The sequence below is a fragment of the Haplochromis burtoni genome, unplaced genomic scaffold (assembly GCF_018398535.1).
Source record: "Haplochromis burtoni strain Fernald_Lab_line unplaced genomic scaffold, NCSU_Asbu1 Contig_193, whole genome shotgun sequence".
In the NCBI taxonomy this organism is placed as follows: domain Eukaryota; kingdom Metazoa; phylum Chordata; class Actinopteri; order Cichliformes; family Cichlidae; genus Haplochromis; species Haplochromis burtoni.
Window position 1 is genome coordinate 325,048 of NW_024582554.1, and position 22,096 is coordinate 347,143.

Below are 22,096 nucleotides of genomic sequence, written 5' to 3' on the forward strand. Positions count from 1 at the left end.
TGAAATATCTCAAATTGCCTTCAAGGGCCTTTAAAGCCTAGTTTAAATAAATAAACGACATGATACATTTTAAGGAATTAATTTTAAAAGTAAAAGGTCTCTGGTGTAGCAAGTGGATATTTATGTTTTTACATCTAATCAGGACAGAAAAATGACTTTTTAAGGGTTATATGTTGAACAATCAAAAGTCCAGTGCAGCAGTGTCCCTGTTACATGATGCAGCATCTTTTTGTCCTAACTTTTAAACACACCAACTGTTCCTCTGTTCCCACGGCGGCCGCCAACCAGGGGCATTTGTTCCATGTCACTTCCCATCTCTTTATTTTATTCTCCGGCTAAAAACAAAAGGGTTTATATTTAAATGAAGGTTGACGTTAAATTAAAATATATTGTTGGTCACAGTTTATAATAAACTGATTGTAAATGCATTATTTACTTACAGTGTCTTCAGACTGTGGTTTTCCTTCATCTTAAGCTGTGCCAGTGTTGTCTTCTCCAGTTATTCCAGGAATTAAATTTTAAGTCACACTCCTTACAGATTATCTGATGCCCTTCTGTGCATCAAAATCTCTTCAAAGACATACTTTGTAAACACTTTGCCTGCCACAGTAGCTGTGTAACTGCAGGCCACTTTGCAGCCAGCTCATCCTTTCATTCGTTGTCTGATTTAATCCATTTTATAGTCTTTGTCTTTTCTAAACTTGCAGTATTTAATTTCTGACATACACTTAGACTTTTAGCTCATTACTCAGGGCCTCCATGAAGCCGTGGCGTTCAGGACTGCATCCCTAAAATGTCCTCTTTTCTCTTAGCGGTGGCAGCAGAAAAAGAGGGGACACCTGTGTTCAAATTCCCACGGTGGCGGGTTAAGGGGAAACCCATCCCAGAAGTGGTGGATGCCTACAAGGCGGTGGGTGCTGAGCTCAATGTCATGCCCTTCTGCTCACAGTTCATCCCCATGAACGTCATCGACCACCCAAAGCATGGCTCCATCATCTACCACCCCTCCATCCTGCCCCTGCACAGAGGAGCCTCAGCAATCAATTGGTGAGAAAGAAGGGGGTTCGAAAGGAGTTTGTTTGACAGCTTGGGATATGCTGGTGATACTGGTACACTGAACAAAGTGGATTTAATAATAAGGAATATAAATATTCTGTCCTATCAAAAGACAGGAAGGCTTAAGAAATGAGCCTTCCTGTCTTGTCAGAGGTTATTTTGGGGAAAAGACCCAACAGAAACAGAGCGACCAACAACGAGTAATCCCAATAAGGCAGAAAGTATCTCCATCGATTGTTGATGGGAAACTGGTCTCAGAGCGCACTGAGAGAGAGAGAGAGAGCTGTGCAGGAAGTGCGATTATTATTGTGATGGAAGCAAGGGGATCCACACTTTGTTTCCATAAAGTATCCTGATTACATGTTTTTGCAGAAGCTGTTTGCCTGCTCCTTGATCTGTTGTTGAAATTGGTTTATTCGCCTTTAGCTGAGATTCTGACATTCCTGTGGATACCACACGTCTATATTTAAATAACAGATCTGGCGGTACATCCCATTACACCCGATGTCCCCCCCCCCCCCCCCGGTACTGGGGGCCTTGGGGCTTAAACAATAAACAACAGGTTAATTGTTGTTGTTAGTGGCCTTGTTTAGCATGAATGGCTGTGTGGGAGGGGTTTATCAGTAGGAAAAGCTGTAAAACTCATGAAAATACAGTTAAAAGTCCAAAATGTATTCTTGTGCTTTTTTGCAGAGATCAAACACGTTAAGAATTATAAATGGCTTCAAGCGCACATTCAGGCCTGTGAGACTCATTTACACACTCATCCGTCTCTTTGTGCACCTGGCCTTTGCCAAAACACCTGCAACCTTTGGAACGTCTTCCCCCATCCTTCCTTACGTAATGGTACGATCCCAGTCTGTCTGTGCATGTGATTGGCCCACCTTTGCCTGTATGGACTCCCAGCAGTGCTGAAGCTTTGGCTCCAACATGCAAACAGTCCATGAATAACTGACATGTGTAATTATGTTTGCCACCCTGGTCTGGTAGGTTTAAACCTGCGATGTTTGACCTCAAACTCGAAGCAGCCTGGCTTTCTTATCTCTTCTACTTCCAACAACAAATCTCAACCCAAAAAAGGAAAAGTCTCCAAGCTCCTCCTTCATGAAAAACCCCAAACTCTCATGTTAAGTGAGGTTTCGAACTTATTTTCAGCACATCAGTGATCGACAAAGAGCACAGAGACAGTTTGCCCGAGCTGAAGGCTGAGACTCACCATAATGTAATGCTGGCTCAACAGGAGCATGAGTTATAGGTGTTGCTTTCAGATGTCTGCAGAAATCTTTCCCACGAGTTTCTTTAACTTAGCAAAGACTGCTAGCTAAGAACCGTCTAAAGCTCAAACTGTTCAGTGCAACTATAAATGTAGTTACGTATAAACATACTTTGATTAAAAAGAAAAACACTGCTCACCATTTTTCTCTAAGTAGAAAGCGATCGTTTTAAGGAAAGGACTGTTGAGAACATTTTCTTAGTAACATTTCAGCAGGCAGTAAAATATGGTATTTAACAGACCGCTGGGCACCTCTGCATGCATCTGTAATAGAACAACACAGTCGGGTCGATGTGTTTCCTGGTTTGACTGTCATAAGAAAGCTATGGGCTTGCTGGTGGTGGAGCGGTGTGCCATAAAACCTTCCTCATTATGGAATTCTTCCCTAACTTCCTTTCCTGGTTAGCTTTCTCCGCGTGCAGAGGCGCTGACACTTCACACTGAGCACGAGCCAGTTTAGCAGAAACGCTCACCCTGAAACAATAAATCAAAGATAATCAAATTTGTCTCTGTGTGGAACCTTTATGGTTAAAGTTGTCATGCAATACAGCTGTCATGTCACACAGTCAATGCGCTGAGTTGCCTTTAATAAGAAACCTGTTGCCCATACAACCTTAACGATGGCTTCTCCCCACTTTCTCTGTATTGCACCTTTAAAGGGCTCCCTGATTGTGGTTTTTTCTGGTTTCAGGATTAACTGTTAGTACACTGTAATGGTCTACTTTATAGCCTTTATCTGTTCTAAATATAATTGTTTAATGACACAGCTCTTTGTTTCCCTTTTATATGTCACCAGGACTCTGATCCATGGAGATAAGAAAGCCGGCTTCACAGTGTTCTGGGCTGATGATGGACTGGATACCGGACCCATCCTGCTGCAGCGCGAGTGTGATGTCGAGCCCAATGACACCGTGGACACACTGTACAACCGCTTCCTCTTCCCCGGGGGCATCAAGGCTATGGTAATCACATGGACCTCAGTATAATGAAAAGGACTAGTTCTAATCATTTGGACCTTCAGCATCTAAACCTACATTGCACTACTCCACCAACCCCAATGTTTGTGCTTGTGTTTGAACTGAAACACTGAGCTGTCACCTGGACTCTGTTTCTTGGTGCAGGTGGAGTCTGTGCAGCTCATTGCTGATGGAAAAGCCCCTCGGACTCCTCAGCCAGAGGAAGGAGCGAGCTATGAAGGCATTCAGAAGAAATCCAACGCCAAGGTGAACGTTAGACGGCAGTCTGAGATCAGGCACTACATCACATCAGGAACGTGCATCGGGTCTGGATTGCCATCAGGGGTGTATCCAGACCTTCAGAATGACGGTCTGAATATTATTCCTGCACAACAACTGTGTATGAGTCGGGTTGTTCGGCTTTATAATAGCTTACAGTAGAGTCTATCATTTATACGACCAAGCCCAAGTTAACCCCTCTTTCCACGTGCAGCTCGTACTCTGAACAGCTGCTCAGTGTAATAACTCTCTCACTGGAAATTTCCTATTAGCTGCGCAAGTGAGACTGGTTTGGGGTGGGTCTCCCTGTAACGTGAAAGCGCGAGGTGGAGCTGATCTTAGCTGCTTCCTGATTTGTCACATGGAGAGATGTTTGCTTGCAGCTATTACAAATGTGCTATTCCTGGAGCAGTCTTGTTTTCTAGCATCATTTTTCCACATGTTGCTAAATCGGAGGCCGTCAGCTGACCTTCCTTCTCTTTCTCGGAAACGTAGCTCAGGCACTGTTTACACTGGCTTCTTCTTGTGTCCCCCAGGTGAATCTGGCACAGCCAGCCGAGGCGATCCACAACTGGATCCGTGGCCACGACAAAGTCCCCGGTGCTTGGACGGTCATTGATGGCCAGGTGTGTTTTCCAGAATGACTGAGCAAAGATAATACCAAACATTCTGGATGTATTTTAAAATCTTCTCTGGGTCTGTCCTCAGTCTGTGACCCTTTATGGCTCCTCCATGTTGGGGGGGTCTGTACCCGAGGGCCAGCCGCTGGACATCGAGGGGGCTTCTCAGGCTGCTCGTGTCACCAAAAACGGGCTCGTCCTGTATGGAACTGACGGCAAAGCAGTGAGTGACCTTATAAAACAAATAACTGAGAGCAAACAAAAGCCGAGCTGGATGAGTGTGTCGGTGCCTCTATTAGCTATCAGACAGTGAACTCCAGAGGCAATAAGGTTAACTCAACCACAGCTGACTGAATCAAATGCACTGCCAGCATGCCCGTTTCATCTTTACTCTGTTTGTGCCACAGCTCCTAGTGAAGAACCTGCAGTTTGAAGATGGGAAAATGATTCCTGCTTCCAAATATTTCTCTTCTGGAGAAAGCGCCAGTGTGGAGCTGACCGATGACGAGAAGACAATGGCAGAGGAGATCAGGGCAAGTGAACCCCTGTGTTATCTGATTCTTTTTAGCCTGCTGTCTCCCAATAGACTGTAAATGATTTAAATGAAAGACATCAGCCCATTTAAAACATTTTTTTACTGCAGAACATCTGGAAGGGCATCCTCAGCAACGTGCCAGCCATTGAGGACACCACAGACTTCTTCAAGTCCGGCGCCGCCTCCATGGATGTGGTCAGGTGAGACGGATCAGTGCAGGGACTGCTCAGAAATGTTTTACCTCTTCTTGTTATCCACAGGTGGAGCAGTCTTTTCATTTTACAGATACAATTATGTCATGTATTTTAAGTTGTGTTGAAGATGGCACGCTCAGTTTCTAGTCAGCTCCGTTATACTGAGTTTAGGCCACATTTAAAATCTCCGATCTTTGGGCTCAAATCATGAATTCACTTTAAAAAACACAGTCTATACAGAACACTGTGCAGCTAACGCCTTCTTTAAATTTGTTATGGGTAAAAGATACTGGCTTATATCAGAAGTAACCTCTAGAATAAATGCATAGTATAGCTTTTATAAAGAAAACACCATGATAAACCAACGGTGTGCACATTTCACACAAAAAAGAGAAAGTCTGCATAATTTCAGGCTCTGATTCAATAACTGAATTCTACATTTAAAAGTTATTTCAAAGCAGATGTTTCAGTCCAGAGTACCTTTTTCCGACTTTTCCAACCTGACCAGTAAATCTTCATTTTGATATCAGTTATTGTGTTTGTTTGTATATGTCGGGGGTTTTCCACTGTGGACGTTGGAAACCACTACAGACTGTATATAAACAATGGACATAGCCACCCTGTTATCATTAATTGCTTTCAGATGCAGTTAGAAGCCTCAGCATGAGTTTAGCTGGTTGGCTTCATAAGCAAGCTGCGTTCATAAACAGTCCTCTGGTTTATGAACGCAGGTCCTCTAGTGGCCACTAGAGGACCTGCGTTCATAAACAGTCCAACACACAGATGCACGTAATAAAATACTCAATAATCATTTTACTCTCCGAGAGCACAGCGTCTTTGGAATGGATTCAGCCAAACAGGAAGTCACATTATTTCACAGATAATTCCATTAAAAATGCTTCACAAGGCACCAGCACAGTGAGGCCACAGCTCCCTGTGTGAACATCTGTCAGTCAGATTTGACAGATGTTTTTTTGTGTTAGCAATAAAAATCATTCACCTCACAGCTGTTATGAAGGGGTACACTATCCAAAGAGCCTAAAAGCTTTTTATACTGGACTACAAACATGGTTTTAATGCTGTGTTTGGGCATTTTAACATGGGTGTTTGTGCAGGTCCTCTAGTGGCCACTAGAGGACCTGCAGTTTTTTGTTTTCTTTTCCACTTATGGATTGGCTGCATTTTTCAGGGCTGTCTGCCTGGGGTAACCACACATAAATGTCTGCTTTTGTAATGTTAAGTGTCCTGTTGTGATTTGGCGCCATATAAATAAAATTGAATTGACGGCTGAATTGCATTGAATGGAATTGTAGCAATTGGAGAGTCTCCTGATACCAGTCTGGATAATACAAAAACCCTGACCCAGTCTCACTGCCAACAATGCAGCTTTAACACACACATTTATATGTGAATAATACATGAACAGAGATATTACATCCGAGGTGATTGGTTTATATCTCGCGCCCTTTAACCAGACAGCAGGAGCTTGGTGTGCGTGTCTCACCTTTAGTTGTTAACATGAATGTGAGTTCACCAAGCAGAAACAAAAGCTTATAAACGTGTAAAAACGCAGTGTGTGATAAAGAGCTGTCCTCACTGTGTGCAGACTGGTTGAGGAGGTGAAGCAGAAGTGTGCTGGCGTGCAGCTACAGAACGAGGATGTGTACATGGCCACCACATTCCAGGACTTCATCCAGATGTTTGTCCGCAAGCTGCGAGGAGAGGACCAGGAGGAGGAGCTCGTCGTTGATTATGTGAGTCTAAATCCGAGCTAAAGCAAAATCAATCAAGTAACGAGGGGAGATCCCGTCACTCAAACCCAGTTGGGGTTTTCTCCATTGTTACCTAGGCAACCAAAGACGTAAACAACATGACAGTGAAAATGCCATATCAGTGTTTCATCAACGGCAAGTTTGAGGATTCAGAAAATGGAAAGACCTATGATAGCATCAGCCCCACTGATGGATCCGTGAGTCACATGACCACACTCACTATGCTCAATGCACAGATTTTCCATGCCACGTTCACTGGATCATGTTTGACGATCTCAACCTTCAACCAGGTGATCTGTAAGGTGTCTTATGCCTCAGTGGGTGATGTGGACAGAGCTGTGGCTGCTGCCAAAGAAGCTTACGAAAATGGGCCCTGGGGCAAGATGAACCCCAGAGACAGAGGAAGTCTTCTTTACAGGTGAGTACCTCCCTCTAGAGGATTACTTTGGGGTTGCAGAAACATCAGAACTGTGGAGGGGGGGGGGGGTTTGGGGGAGAATCTGATCTAGATGATCATATTAAGATTTGGGAGACATCATCAGTAGTGGACCTTGGATTCATCGGGTGTTGCCAAGTTGGCATACCACAGCTTCTTACGCTCAATTGCTGCCTCCCATGGTACCGTCAGCTCAATGACGTACGCGAGTTTTCAGGAGTTAGACCAAAGGACGAGGTCTGGTCGCAAAATTGTTGTTATGATCTCTGTGGGAAAAATTAGCCTCTGATCCAAGTCCACTTGCATCTGCCAATCCCTGGCAACCTTCAGCGGGCCCAGGTCTGTGTTGAAGGGTTCGTCCTCGGCTTGTCTCCTTCCCGGGCAAACGTTGATGAACACTGACGCTCCTCTTGGTTCGCAAAGGTTGAGCGTTGATGGGTTTTCTTTTGCGCTCAACTTTCTCGGCTAGACACCTGAGAACCTGGTTGTGTCTCCATGTGTGTCTGCCCTGAGTAAGGCTAGTCCTACAACCAACCAAGATGTGCTTGAGTGTTGCTGGGACTGTACACAGGGGCAGGATGGGTCCTTTCCAAACCACAGCTGCAGATTTATTGGGGAAGGCAGCACATCGCATGTCGCTCGGATGATGAAACTTAGTCTATTAGACTCCATGTCCCAGATTTCACTCCATGAGAGTTCCCTCTTTTCCACACTCTCCCAATTCATCCAGCGACCCTGCTTGGCCAGCGCTCTGGCATGTCTGGCTGTTTCCTCCTGTCGCCGCACCTCCTCCACCACCATTTCCCGACGTTCGGTTACAGATACCTGTTGCCACTGAGGTGTTACTGCGCCAAGACCAAATCCTCCTCTGCCCTGTTGGACGTGACCTACCACGTCACGACGGTGAAGAGCAGATTTCGCCTGTAGCACCGATGTGGCCGGGGTCCACTTCCTCCCCGTTGCTAGGGTGGGAGCAGTGCCTCCCACTATGGGGTCCCGGGAGTCCGTGAGTGACATCTCAGGCCTCACTTGTGCACATTCAAACTCCGCTACCAGGCTAGAGATAGGCAATGACAGTATCCTGTCGCTGTAGAGTCCAACGCTGCTGAGGCACTTGGGAAGTCCGAGCCACTTCTTAGCGTAGGAGCTCACTAGCCTCTCTAGTCGATTGGCATGATTGAGTGAGACCTCGTACATTGTCAACGGCCACAGTAGTCTGGGTAATAACCCAAACTGGAAGCACCAGAGCTTCAGTTTCCCTGGGAGTGCAGTGTTGTTAATCCGCTGAGGTCATCCGCCAAGTTCTGCCTTAATTGTTCTAGTTGCCACGTATCACTGAGGTCTGCATCGTCCCACTGTCCCAGGCTCTTTATGGGCTTCTCTAAGACTGTTGGAATTGGTTCTCCACGGATATAGAATAGATATAGAGAGTTAACATCGAGCTCCTCCCTTCAGGCTTGCTGACCTGATGGAGGAACATCAGGAGGAGCTGGCCACCATCGAGTCCATCGACTCAGGAGCCGTGTACACGCTGGCCCTCAAGACACATGTCGGCATGTCCATCCAAACCTTCCGTTACTTTGCTGGCTGGTGTGACAAGATCCAGGTAGGTGAAGGTTTCTCAGGGTTTGTGTGTTAGTGGCACACAACCTAAGCTCTTCACTTCAGCACACTCTGTCTGTTTTCTGCAGGGTAAGACGATTCCCATCAACCAAGCCCGGCCCAACCGCAACCTGACCTTCACTAAGAAAGAGCCTCTGGGGTAAAAGCTCTGCATTCACTAACCTGAACCTAATTATCCTCAGCTGTTTAGACAGTATATGCATTTCTGTGGATTTCACTGACTGAAGAGCTTATTTCCTGTCACAGTGTGTGTGCCATAGTCATCCCGTGGAACTACCCTCTCATGATGCTGGCGTGGAAGAGTGCAGCTTGCCTGGCAGCTGGAAACACGCTGGTTCTCAAACCTGCACAGGTGGGTTCATTGTTCCTCGTGCTGTGTACTGTTTCAGTTCTTCCTGGGCATTTTATGTGTTGTAATGATTATTTTTGATATTTACAGGTCACTCCACTGACCGCACTAAAGTTTGCTGAGCTTTCAGTGAAGGCAGGCATCCCAAAAGGAGTCATCAATATTTTACCAGGCTCTGGTAATGAACAGTATCTGTATAGTTTAAACAGGCTCTTTTTGGTTATTCCTTCTTTAGGGAAAGTTCTCAAAGATCAGCGCTGTGAGCACTTCAGTTCTTCTCTCTGTGCTTCATTTGCATCGTTTTAGTAGCCTGGAGAGCTAAAACTGTACGATCACAGCAGGAAAAAGGAGCATTTCTTGTTTGTCCTTCAGCCTGTGTGCATTTTTGTGACGACAACATTAGAAATAGCTGTAGGCAAAACTACTCACAGCACGTGTAGAAGTGTCCAGTTGACTGCAGCACATGTGGAAGATTGTGTTATCCCCCTGGGCTCTGTCACGTGACCTTCTCGATCTCCTCCAGGTGGTGTGGTGGGACAGCGTCTGTCCGAGCACCCAGACATCCGCAAGCTGGGCTTCACCGGCTCTACGCCTATCGGCAAACAGATCATGAAGAGGTAAAACCCGGCTGACTCTTACAGGTCGCACACCACAGCTGCACAGTACTTTACTCTCTCTCTCTCACAGCTGTGCAGTCAGTAATCTGAAGAAAGTTTCTCTGGAGCTCGGGGGGAAGTCCCCCCTCCTCATCTTCAGTGACTGCGACATGGATAAGGCTGTTCGCATGGTGAGGGAACAACGCTCAGGGAACCAATTTGTGATATTTTGTAGACCAGTTAGTTGTGCATAGAAATATTAATTATGAATAATCACGAGACAGTTCGGTTCCTTTCAAGGTTCTGGTGTTGGTGAGATCCTGAAACGCCACAGAGTGTGACTGAAATGGCACACTGATGCTTGTGTGTTTGTGCGTGCTGCCTCACAGGGCATGAGCTCGGTGTTTTTCAACAAGGGCGAGAACTGCATCGCTGCCGGCCGTCTCTTTGTGGAGGAGTCCATACACGACGAGTTCATTGACCGAGTGGTGAGTGCCGAAACAGCCATCATGTGACTTTAGAAGAAGCAGAAGAAGCCAAACCGGCATTATTAGCTGTCAGAAAAATCATAATCCTGTCTTTACACCCTCTCCTTAAAAGGTGGAGGAGATCAAGAAGATGAAGATCGGAGACCCCCTGGATCGCTCCACAGACCACGGCCCACAGAACCACAAAGCCCACTTGGACAAGCTGCTGGAGTACTGTGAGATCGGGGTGAAGGAGGGAGCCACACTGGTGTACGGAGGCACACGGGTCGACAGGCCAGGTAGAACACGCCCCTCTCTGGAGGCTAAATGGCTGCTACACTCGTCCTCTGTTGTTTTAGTCCTTGAATACTGCATGTAAGAACAGAAAGATGATTTTCATTACCAATTTAATGTCTCATCTAAAGATTGTTTCTCTTTCAAAAACCAGCCAAATAACTGGGAGCATGAAGTTGGTGCAGAAAAAGCACAAATCGGATTCTAATATATGAGCAAGTTAGGTTGCACCAGCACTGACTGTGGAATCGGTACATTCAGGCCTTATCATGGAATATTCAAACAAACTATTATTTGAAATCTGGCTTCTTGAAACCACAGTATAGATTTATAGTTTTCACATGGTCATTGATACCAAATCTATTTTTCCAACATCCATTACGAGCCTGTCACAATAAAAGCACCTGACAGGGCTCAGTCATGGAGCACGAATTCATTTTTTTAAATGACATAAAACAAGAAAGGTCAAATAAAACAGTAAAGCTGCTGTAACGCAGTTCATCACAGCGCGATTATGGGCGCCCGTCTTCCTTCAGGTTTCTTCATGGAGCCCACCGTGTTCACTGATGTGGAGGACCACATGTTCCTCGCCAAAGAAGAGTCCTTTGGTCCCGTCATGGTGGTGTCCAAATTTAAGGACGGGTAAGTCGAGGGTAACGAGTATCACACCGTCGAGTCGTGGCTCAGTGTTTCATATCCTCGCTCTGCTCTTTTCCTCCAACCTCCAGAGATGTGGACGGCGTGCTGCAGAGAGCCAATGACACGGAGTACGGTCTGGCTTCAGGCGTGTTCACGCGCGACATTAACAAGGCCATGTATGTGAGCGAGCGGCTGGAGGCTGGAACCGTGTTTGTGAACACCTACAACAAGACTGATGTTGCCACACCTTTTGGGGGTTTCAAGCAGTCAGGCTTTGGCAAAGACCTCGGTGAGAAGACAACTGGAATTTATTACATTTATTTAATATTATATTCAAATTTTATCTGTCACACACACAACCATACACAGTATGACATGAGGTGAAATGCTTGTAGCTGTGCGATGCAATGCCCGACCATTAAATGAAAGTGGTTTTACAGTATTTACAATTTACAGGTTATACAAAATTTACATGAGTAGGGCTGTTTCAATTCTGACTTTTGAATTGATGCTAGCTGGCGTGGTGGTCACGCTTACTGATAAGCTTCTGTTATTCACAGTAAATATATGACGTTATTATAACTCCTTTTTTTAAAGTAGGAAACCTTTTGTCCCACAAGCTTTTAACAAGTTGTCGTTTGTGTCCACAGGTGAGGATGCTCTCATGGAATATCTCAAGACCAAAGCAGTGACAGTGGAATACTGAGGCTCACAATCTCCCAATGAACTCTGAACAAGAACAGGAACTCTGTGTGTGTGTGTGTGTGTGTGTGTGTGTGTGTGTGTGTGTGTGTGTGTGTGTGTGTGTGCGTGTGTGTGTGTGCGTGTGTGTGTGTGCGTGTGCGCGCGTGCGCGTGTGTGTGCGCAAATGGTTCAGAGCATGTGTACTGTATGAGTGATGGGGGAAAGCTTGGTTGACCTTGAGGTGGACAACATGCCTTCTTTGTTTTGCGGTCATGTTTCCACAGCTGGTCCCTGAGGAGCCGAGCTGCTCCTGGCTGTACTTTTAAAGATGTAAAAATAATTAGCACAGCAAAAAATCTAAACACTATCAGTTATCTTCACTGATTCGTCCATAGTCATGCTGCCTTCTTCATCCCTTTAAGACCTTTTTACAATGTTTTTTACCTTTCTCTGGTTTTTCATTCTTGGATCACCTGATCTGTGTACTGCCATCAGGGTGCCGTGTGTGCTGGATGCTTTTCGGCTCACGTTTACTCACCCACGAATACTGCAGCTTTGTGTAGGCTGCAAACAAAATAGCAATATTAAACATCCATACTGGTCAGAAAAATGGGGATGTTTGAGTCTAGAAAGCAGCATTAAAATAGCTTTACAAATTTTCAGGAAGCTTCCTGATCAGCGGTGCTCAGCACACAGTTCTGGAACAAGGCTAGGAAAACAGAAGACACGTAAACCGTGTGAGAAGCAGGATAAACTGAGGCCAGCGGTCAGGACATCACTGTTTGGATAGACGTCGATCTCTTTGGCTGTAAATGTAAACTTTTCTGACTTTCTGATCAGACCCACAGATCTTTGATGAATGTTAATGATGAAAACAATGTAGAAACTGATTTTAAGCTTTCAGATTTTAGTCAGAACAACTACATAAGAGCTCAGAGACTGGAGCGTGTAATCCAGAGCAGTTAAGTCACGTTTTAAGTTCCTTTCAGCTTTTCCTCGTGTTTCGGGTCATTTTCTTTGGTTCGCTGCGTCACATCAAACAATCCTGATTTCCTGAAATGGTTGCTTAGCAGCTGAATTTAAAATGTCAAAGAATCAATGTGAGATATTTCTAAGCTGTGATGAACCGCCTCGAGCTGGGTGCTGCATTAGAACTGAGCTAAGCCAGTATTTAACGTCACTGTTAGTTTAGCTGTTTACATCACGTCCGTTCAGACATCCTGACACATCCACTCGGTGTCCAAACGTCACTTTCTGTGTAAATACTTTTTTAAACAGGTTAAAAAGACTCTTTGATACATTTTGACCTTGTATTTGTGAACTGCAGCAGGACTATGTAGTGTTCTCTATTCATTAAAGTACACCAGCCAGATGTTTTATACATCGATCATGTGACAAAGTTGTAAACTTAATTTTCTAATTATGCCACATTGTCAGTGAAGGCAGCGCGGGCTACGATGCAAATGTTTCTCAGTCTTTATGAGAGCGATCGTGTCAATAAACAGTAAGGCTCCAGCAAGCTTGGTGTCCATTTGACTTTGTAATGCTGACGTTGATTAAAGGCGCTGCGCAGAAACACTCGTTTCAGTGTTTTATAGGATGGACCACGATCTGATGATCAGTCATTAAAAACTGTTGAATACAAACATTGTGACTCACAGGGTGAAACATGCATTCGGGGGCAGTTTTTAGGCATTTTGTGTTTTCAGCTTTTACAAAAATTACCATTCAATGTCATTAAACTTTATTCAGTTGGTTCAAAATCACATTCACAGCCTTGTTTCAAAAAAGGAGAGAATCTGTGGAAAATATAAATATAATTCTTAACAGAAGTGAAAACAACAAATATACACAGAGGCTCGGATTCTAAAAGCTGAGAGCGCTTTATGCTGTGCACTTTAAGCATTGTTTGTCACACTGGGTACATGATGAGGGTACAGTATGTTGCTCAGGCGAGTGCTGTCAGTGAGCCTGCTGTATCCACAAACACAAAGAAGAAACAGGCGCCTCATGTGGTGTAAAACTGTCCAATGACAGATGCTGCATCCACGGAGACAAAGACTATATGCTGCACAGTTCAAGTGCCAGCATCTGCAATGGGATCCAGGATCATTCATCCATCTGTACTCACAATTCACTTCCTGCTTCAGCAGAGAGCTGAAGGGAACGGTTTGAAGCCCAAACTGATGCAAGGATGTGTTCACGTTCATGAAGCAGAGGACGAGGAGACAACACAGCATGCAGACATCGTGGTCACAGGGCAGACTCCCAGCATTTGTTCTGGCTCTATGGGCAGGTTGTGTGCACATTTCAGTGTTCACTGTACTCCCACAGGCAGCAGCTGTTCTGTCCGCTGTCTGTGTGTGAAGAAGGTTTGAAAGAAACAAAAGAAACTCCGACATGACATCTGAGGATCTCGTTGGCAAAACGTTTCCCATGGAAAAGAAACTAAAGGTCCCTCTGTCTGACTCATCTACTCCCCCTGCTGGTCCAGGACCAGGATGTTGACTTTCTTTTTCTTGCCTTTGTCTCCGGGCAGTTTAAAGTTCTGCTCTGTGACCTCGCCGTCATCGTCGCTGCAGTCCGACTCCTCAGAGTCCGACGTCTCGCTGTCACCTGACTCATTGAGCTCCACGAGTGCTACATCCTGAGGACACGGGGACAAAATTACACGACTGGTGAAAGACGCACTTAAAGCAGCTAAATGGAGAAAAACTGATTAAATGAGCAGTAGATTGAGACTTATCCATCACCAGAAGAACAAATAAAATTTGTCATTTACAAAAGTGTTCAGAGCCTTAACTCAGTGCTGCGTGGAAGCGTCTGCAGCAGCAACTCATGGCTACCTGGATTTTGGCAGCTTGTGTGCCACGTTCACATCTTTGCAGCGCTGTTGGGGACAGTTAGCTGTTCTGAAACGATCTCTGCCCCGGGTGTTGAGAAGAGCACACACAGAATGATGATGCCACCATCATGCTTGTCTTTATGGACGTTAATAGAAAGTAATAAATAGTACAGACAGTTTGGGTCTTTTTTGTTGTCAAAATAAGGGACCGACTCTCCTCGTGTGCTCCGAATTCCTTAAACGGAGCTCTTAATAGAGTCGATTTCAGTTTTTCACTTTTGTTTTGGAAACGCAGGAAAGAATTAAGAACAGGACAAAAACAGTAAATTAATGCTAACTGAACTGCACTTAAGTTGTAATGTTGAATAAAAGTATGATGGTTCAAAGATTAACGTCCTGTGTAAGGCTGGGCGATAGGGCCTAAAATTCTATCATGATATAATTTGAAGCACGAGCGGTAACGATATATATCGCGATATATTCTTTTCTTCTGTATAACGTATTTTCCACACTAGAAGGACTTAAAATCCTTTAATTTTCTCAAAAATCAAGAGTGACTTATGTATGAATTCTGGTTGTGCTTACTGACCTCGAACCGATTTCTGTGGAAATCTGTTAAAAAAATGTTTTAGTACAACTTTGGTAAGCCGCACTGCTTGATGGATCGTCAGAGCATTACAGCTGCCGTAGTGAGGAGCTTCGCGGAGTAATCTGGGTCCAAAACTCCGTCAGCTTCAGGTCCCAAAGTCAAACGAACACAGAGTTAAAAACGGTCTAAATTCTTTCGTCTTTAATTAAATCATCAGCGTTGCTGCTTTACCAGGTGTAACAATTAAGTTTTACATCCATGAAAACAGAATTTATTAAATTTAACGGAGTTAGAAGTTAACAGGAAGTTAGCTCGCTAGCTTCCACCTAAACATTTCATACCATGTTCTGAGAGATTTTTGAAACTAATTCAAACATACAGCTCTGCTACCACTTCCGACATAAATGAAGACAGAAACTAAACAGCAGTGACGTTTGCAGGGTTACTGAAGTTGGGCTAGCTGGTGCTACGTGCTAGCTGGTGGTGCTAGCTGGTGCTACGTGATTGCTAGCAACACAGCTATGTTAGCAAAACATTAGCACAGTGAAGCTGGAGGACGAACGCCAACTTTTTTTCCACTCGATAAAAGTTAACGTGAGGGATTCTGGTGGTCAGGGACAAATGCAGTCGCATAGCAGGATGCTGTACACGGGCCAAACTTCAGTCAAGAGAACAACTGACATAATACATCCACAATACGAGGTTAGTCATTAATATACTGCAACAACATGGGAACAGAACAGCTGCGAGAGAATTCAACATTAATGAATCGATGTTACGGAAGTGGAGGAAGCGCAGTTTTTGGCTTTCCCCATATTTCAGAAGTGCTTCATCTCTTTGCTATGACTGTCGCCCGCCATCATTTGCAGATGATAATGGTTGTAGCCGCTGCGATGCTTTCGACCAAAACAGGCGCAGCTTGATGACATCATCAACATGCGCTATCGCGATAGAGCGGTATAGTCAAAATCTCTATCGTTGGCCAAATTTATATCGTTTCTATCGTATATCGTTTACATCGCCCCCCCCTAGTCGTGTGCTGCTGTTGGAAAAACAAGGCTCAGTACTGTAACACTTCCCCCACATGCTGCACGTCTAATTGTGTTTACATGGTGACAACTGAGCTCTACAGAGTTGCAGTTTAAACAAAGGTAAGAAAAAAATATGCATGTATGTAACAGAGTTATTTGAGTTACTCGATGCATTGCTGCAGTCCTAGCAGTCACACACAGCAGACCTCTTTGGAATAACGCAGCCCTTGTATGAAAGGAGCTGCCAGATTTACCCAGAGACCAGCTGCCCTAACCTCCAACACATCTCTACTGCAGAGTCCTTTATGTTCCATGTCACAGTTCAGTACGTCACTAGATGGTGGCAGTGCAGCTGGTTCAGGGCAGGCCGATACTCACCATCTCTATGACCCTCTCTGCCTCGTCCACACTCTCTATGTCAAAGCGTCCAGCAGGAGCCTCCTCCATCTGTCTTTTCAGCTTCTCGTTGGCCTCCGCCATCTGAGGGAGGAAGCTCTGCAGCCGGTCCAGAACTGATTCACAGAGAAAGACCCGCACACACACACATCACTAAACATCACTCTTATGCTTTTTGGTAGATCAACCATCGACCAACTTGTCACTAAAAAGAATGCTTGACATTCTCACCGCTGCTTCTGGGGACTCTCTCTGTCTGCAGTGATCTTCCAGCTTTTGGATTGAGGAGAAGCTTCTCACTGAGACCTAGCAGCACAACACACAGATCAGTTACTCCTCATGACCAAACTTATGCTCCTATACTGCGGGAAAAGAAAGACACGTTTCTCATGAGTGGGTTAATGTGTAGGAATCCTTTCAATCTTTTAAATACAGCAGTTGTGGCAACATGTCCCTGATAGAGGTCCCTAAGAAAGTTAGTGAAATGACCATTCTGTGTAGCTAAGATTTGGGTTTACTCTAGTCAGCACAATGATTAATCTAAATCTGGAAAGCTGCAGAGAAAGTTGCCAAAGTGAGAAATAATCAGGCATCAATCAGTCTATCCGGATGGACCACAAAGTTGGGTCACAGCAGCAGCAGGGAGGATACTCCAAATGTCCTTCTCCCACCCAGTGCTTTCCCGGTCCTCCCAGGGGAGAGTTGGATGACATACCACACTCTAATTTATAATGTGAATCCAAATATAGACAAAAAATAAATAAAAACAACAGAAAAGGAAAATGCAGACTTTGACATGGTGTGTGAAGATTGGTTTGACGTCACTTCAGCACGGGGGAAACAATTATTTGATACACAAATAAAGCAACAGTCTCTAATGTCTCTAACGGCACTGTTACTCTGACAGACATCCACAGAAACCTCCAACAAAACATCGCAGAAACATTATAACCTGATTTACGGGGCATTAAGTGAAAGAAGTCACTTTTACCCAGTGTGGAGTCTTTTTCTGCGTTTGTGGCTGACATGTTTCTCTACATTCAAAAACTACCATCAAAATTAGAGACTGTCCGTTTATTTATAAGTAAAAATGTTTTTCCCCACGCTGTAAACACGTGATCCGTGGACTTTGTTTTACTTCCATTAGTCTAAGATGGGTTTATTTGTTATAAAGGTCGACTACGTTTCAATTAAGGACTCAACATGCCCTGCAGAGTCACAGCACTGAACTGTGGCACTAAAGTTACCGAGTAGGAGGAAATCAGGCCTCAGCACGATGACTACAGTTAGAGAGCCTGAAGTCAAAGCAACGACCGCAGTTTTTTAGGACCGTGTTTGTACGAAATCTTTAGGTAATAACTTTGTTTATATGACGCTGGCAATGATTTAACTAAACGTGTAGTTTTCATTACTCCATGTAGCTGCTTACATATATAGTATTTTACAACAAAATACTGACACGGAAGCTGGCTTTCCTGTACGAATGCGCAGTTTAGGCTCTGTACTTCTTCCCAGTCCAACTCTCCTGACATTTTGACAAAACAAAGAAATAAAAAGCATCCAAACCTCCTCCGTTACCACACGACAGCAACGCCTGCGAGCTCGTTGTCTTTACGTTTAATTCCATGTTAGATTTAGAGAGGACACGATAATGTTTTCCTCCACATGTGGGTTTTTTTTTTGGTCCACATCCGTGTGAAAGGTAGGGACAACGCTTGTTTTAGGAATTATACAGCGCCCCCTGGTGTTTGGGATGAACGCTAGCGTTTACACACACATTCCGAGCTCCTTACTACACACTGTCAGGTTTTATACAAATATTTTGGCTGGCTTTTCATACCTGGCTTTATTCCAGTGGGATTCAAATTACCCCATTTACCTGAAATATGATAATGTTTGGAGTGTTTTTTGAAAGAAAAGAAAGCTAATTATGGTGTTAATGTGTTATTAATCTTGTGCAAGCAATTTCTACATAAATGTCGTTTTTTTTAAGACCAAACCAACACTAGCTTACTGGAAAAACGACCTAAACCTGTTGGTTAAATCTTTGACTTTAGTTAAAAAGAAAAAGGCTGCTTTTTTGTTTCCTTTGTGGAAGATTTTGATTTAGTGAGTTAATAATCTGTTAAATTATGTGACCCCATCTTTATATTTTCTTTTTCCTATGTATGAAAGTTGCTAATATGTAAGGAATGTTTATTCTCTGAATGTGTAATATATGGTGCATTTTTTTGTATGTTAATTTTACTAATAAAAAACAAAACAAAACAAAAACCCAACTACACACTGTTAGGTGTAAAGATTACGCACATCCTCTAGATGTGGACCGAGACTATCAGGTTTAAACTCCCCAGCTGATAGACTCGGCTTACCTGCAATTAATACTACCAAAACTACCACTATGTAATGTGGGTAATACAATAAAAATTATATCTGAAAGTTTTGTTCTAATCCGCTGAAGCCAGCTGATGTTTTATTCTATAGCAGTAATGTTAATGCAGTCGAAGATTAAAAGTGCATTACTTAATATAGATGTGAGGAAAACCATCCCATTTGTCGGACATACTACAGCGGGGAAAATAAGTATTTGACACATCAGCATTTCCATCAGTAAGGGGATTTCTAAGTGGACTATTGACACAACATTTCCACCAGATGTTGCCATCAAGCCAAATATTGAATTCATACAAACAAATCAGAACATTGAAGTATACAAGCCAAACCACAATAAATAAAGTGAAATGACACAGGGAATAAGTATTGAACACACTTTATTTAATACTTTGTAGAAAAGCCTTTGTTGGTGATTACAGCTTCTAGACGCCTCTTGTATGGATAGACCAGTCGTCTGCATTGCTCAGGAGTGATTCTGGCCCATTCTTCCACACAAACGGTCTTTAAATCTTGAAGGTTCCTTGGGCCTCCTCTCTGCGCAGCGGTCTTCCAAGAAGGAGAAGGAATGTGATCACAGGAGGGGGGGGGGAGGGAGGACCACCGTCAGAACTGATCACGAGAAAGACCCGCACACACACATATCACTAAACATCACTCTTATGCTTTTTGGTAGATCAACCATCGACCAACTTGTCACTAAAAAGAATGCTTGACATTCTCACCGCTGCTTCTGGGGACTCTCTCTGTCTGCAGTGATCTTCCAGCTTTTGGATTGAGGAGAAGCTTCTCACTGAGACCTAGCAGCACAACACACAGATCAGTTACTCCTCATGACCAAACTTATGCTCCTATACTGCGGGAAAAGAAAGACACGTTTCTCATGAGTGGGTTAATGTGTAGGAATCCTTTCAATCTTTTAAATACAGCAGTTGTGGCAACACGTCCCTGATAGAGGTCCCTAAGAAAGTTAGTGAAATGACCATTCTGTGTAGCTAAGATTTGGGTTTACTCTAGTCAGCACAATGATTAATCTAAATCTCTCATGGTCTGGAAAGCTGCAGAGAAAGTTGCCAAAGTGAGAAATAATCAGGCATCAATCAGTCTATCCGGATGGACCACAAAGTTGGGTCACAGCAGCAGCAGGGAGGATACTCCAAATGTCCTTCTCCCACCCAGTGCTTTCCCGGTCCTCCCAGGGGAGAGTTGGATGACATACCACACTCTAATTTATAATGTGAATCCAAATATAGACAAAAAATAAATAAAAACAACAGAAAAGGAAAATGCAGACTTTGACATGGTGTGTGAAGATTGGTTTGACGTCACTTCAGCACGGGGGAAACAATTATTTGATACACAAATAAAGCAACAGTCTCTAATGTCTCTAACGGCACTGTTACTCTAACTGACAGACATCCACAGAAACCTCCAACAAAACATCGCAGAAACATTATAACCTGATTTACGGGGCATTAAGTGAAAGAAGTCACTTTTACCCAGTGTGGAGTCTTTTTCTGCGTTTGTGGCTGACATGTTTCTCTACATTCAAAAACTACCATCAAAATTAGAGACTGTCCGTTTATTTATAAGTAAAAATGTTTTTCCCCACGCTGTAAACACGTGATCCGTGGACTTTGTTTTACTTCCATTAGTCTAAGATGGGTTTATTTGTTATAAAGGTCGACTACGTTTCAATTAAGGACTCAACATGCCCTGCAGAGTCACAGCACTGAACTGTGGCACTAAAGTTACCGAGTAGGAGGAAATCAGGCCTCAGCACGATGACTACAGTTAGAGAGCCTGAAGTCAAAGCAACGACCGCAGTTTTTTAGGACCGTGTTTGTACGAAATCTTTAGGTAATAACTTTGTTTATATGACGCTGGCAATGATTTAACTAAACGTGTAGTTTTCATTACTCCATGTAGCTGCTTACATATATAGTATTTTACAACAAAATACTGACACGGAAGCTGGCTTTCCTGTACGAATGCGCAGTTTAGGCTCTGTACTTCTTCCCAGTCCAACTCTCCTGACATTTTGACAAAACAAAGAAATAAAAAGCATCCAAACCTCCTCCGTTACCACACGACAGCAACGCCTGCGAGCTCGTTGTCTTTACGTTTAATTCCATGTTAGATTTAGAGAGGACACGATAATGTTTTCCTCCACATGTGGTTTTTTTTTGGTCCACATCCGTGTGAAAGGTAGGGACAACGCTTGTTTTAGGAATTATACAGCGCCCCCTGGTGTTTGGGATGAACGCTAGCGTTTACACACACATTCCGAGCTCCTTACTACACACTGTGCAGGTTTTATACAAATATTTTGGTTGGATTTTCATACCTGGCTTTATTCCAGTGGGATTCAAATTACCCCATTTACCTTAAATATGATAATGTTTGGAGTGTTTTTGAAAGAAAAGAAAGCTAATTATGGTGTTAATGTGTTATTAATCTTGTGCAAGCAATTTATACATAAATGTCGTTTTTTTAAGACCAAACCAACACTAGCTTACTGGAAAAACGACTTAAACCTGTTGGTTAAATCTTTGACTTTAGTTAAAAAGAAAAAGGCTGCTTTTTTGTTTCCTTTGTGGAAGATTTTGATTTAGTGAGTTAATAATCTGTTAAATTATGTGACCCCATCTTTATATTTTCTTTTTCCTATGTATGAAAGTTGCTAATATGTAAGGAATGTTATTCTCTGAATGTGTAATATATGGTGCATTTTGTTTGTATGTTAATTTTACTAATAAAAAACAAAACAAAACAAAAACCCAACTACACACTGTTAGGTGTAAAGATTACGCACATCCTCCAGATGTGGACCGAGACTATCAGGTTTAAACTCCCCAGCTGATAGACTCGGCTTACCTGCAATTAATACTACCAAAACTACCACTATGTAATGTGGGTAATACAATAAAAATTATATCTGAAAGTTTTGTTCTAATCCGCTGAAGCCAGCTGATGTTTTATTCTATAGCAGTAATGTTAATGCAGTCGAAGATTAAAAGTGCATTACTTAATATAGATGTGAGGAAAACCATCCCATTTGTCGGACATAC

General features: G+C 43.5%; 2 protein-coding genes and 1 long non-coding RNA gene across 7 annotated transcripts in view; 1 reads left to right on the forward strand and 2 right to left on the reverse strand.

The window, feature by feature from the left end:
- The window catches only part of aldh1l2 (aldehyde dehydrogenase 1 family, member L2), an 18,586-nt gene extending 5,294 nt beyond the window's left edge, over positions 1-13,292 (forward strand). For 2 of the 3 annotated variants that reach the window (XM_005935321.3, XM_042226051.1), the window contains exons 3-23: positions 813-1,047; positions 3,126-3,291; positions 3,451-3,552; positions 4,101-4,190; positions 4,273-4,407; positions 4,592-4,717; positions 4,828-4,919; positions 6,520-6,667; positions 6,763-6,882; positions 6,976-7,103; positions 8,577-8,727; positions 8,813-8,883; positions 8,991-9,096; positions 9,184-9,271; positions 9,617-9,710; positions 9,781-9,880; positions 10,079-10,177; positions 10,290-10,455; positions 10,987-11,092; positions 11,179-11,378; positions 11,740-13,292. In XM_005935321.3, the coding sequence (XP_005935383.1) occupies positions 813-1,047; positions 3,126-3,291; positions 3,451-3,552; positions 4,101-4,190; positions 4,273-4,407; positions 4,592-4,717; positions 4,828-4,919; positions 6,520-6,667; positions 6,763-6,882; positions 6,976-7,103; positions 8,577-8,727; positions 8,813-8,883; positions 8,991-9,096; positions 9,184-9,271; positions 9,617-9,710; positions 9,781-9,880; positions 10,079-10,177; positions 10,290-10,455; positions 10,987-11,092; positions 11,179-11,378; positions 11,740-11,795 (2,579 nt within the window). In that variant the 3' untranslated portion in view covers positions 11,796-13,292. Of the gene's footprint in view, positions 1-812; positions 1,048-1,750; positions 1,903-3,125; positions 3,292-3,450; positions 3,553-4,100; positions 4,191-4,272; positions 4,408-4,591; positions 4,718-4,827; positions 4,920-6,519; positions 6,668-6,762; positions 6,883-6,975; positions 7,104-8,576; positions 8,728-8,812; positions 8,884-8,990; positions 9,097-9,183; positions 9,272-9,616; positions 9,711-9,780; positions 9,881-10,078; positions 10,178-10,289; positions 10,456-10,986; positions 11,093-11,178; positions 11,379-11,739 lie in introns of those variants that run through there. The other variant, XM_042226052.1, reaches the window with a different exon arrangement.
- Positions 4,583-6,523, reverse strand: LOC121815364. The gene is made up of 2 exons (XR_006055009.1): positions 5,669-6,523; positions 4,583-5,607 (listed from the first exon to the last, which is right to left on the reverse strand). It is a non-coding gene; the product is annotated as an uncharacterized LOC121815364 (long non-coding RNA).
- Positions 13,293-13,500: 208 nt separating the features above from the next.
- Positions 13,501-21,228, reverse strand: nopchap1 (NOP protein chaperone 1). 3 transcript variants are annotated; one of them, XM_042226053.1, is made up of 4 exons: positions 21,100-21,228; positions 19,751-19,825; positions 16,617-16,750; positions 13,501-14,420 (listed from the first exon to the last, which is right to left on the reverse strand). In XM_042226053.1, exons 1-4 carry the CDS (start codon positions 21,158-21,160, stop codon positions 14,247-14,249), a joined length of 444 nt encoding a protein of 147 aa, XP_042081987.1. In that variant the 5' UTR covers positions 21,161-21,228; the 3' UTR covers positions 13,501-14,246. The 3 variants fall into 3 exon arrangements, with proteins under 3 accessions (XP_042081987.1, XP_014193308.1, XP_014193309.1); XM_014337822.1 differs by lacking the exon at positions 21,100-21,228 and adding an exon at positions 20,993-21,093; XM_014337823.2 differs by lacking the exons at positions 19,751-19,825; positions 21,100-21,228 and adding exons at positions 16,866-16,940; positions 18,201-18,348.
- Positions 21,229-22,096: the final 868 nt, after the last annotated feature.

Coding starts and splice junctions, on each gene's coding strand:
- nopchap1 (XM_014337822.1), bottom strand. CDS start 21,065: ATGTCAGGAGAGTTGGACTGGGAAGAAGTACAGAGCCTAAACTGCGCA. Junction 16,751..19,750: donor GAGAGTCCCCAGAAGCAGCG/GTGAGAATGTCA, acceptor TCTGTGAATCAG/TTCTGGACCGGCTGCAGAGC. Junction 14,421..16,616: donor CAGAGAGGGTCATAGAGATG/GTGAGTATCGGC, acceptor CCGTGTCCTCAG/GATGTAGCACTCGTGGAGCT.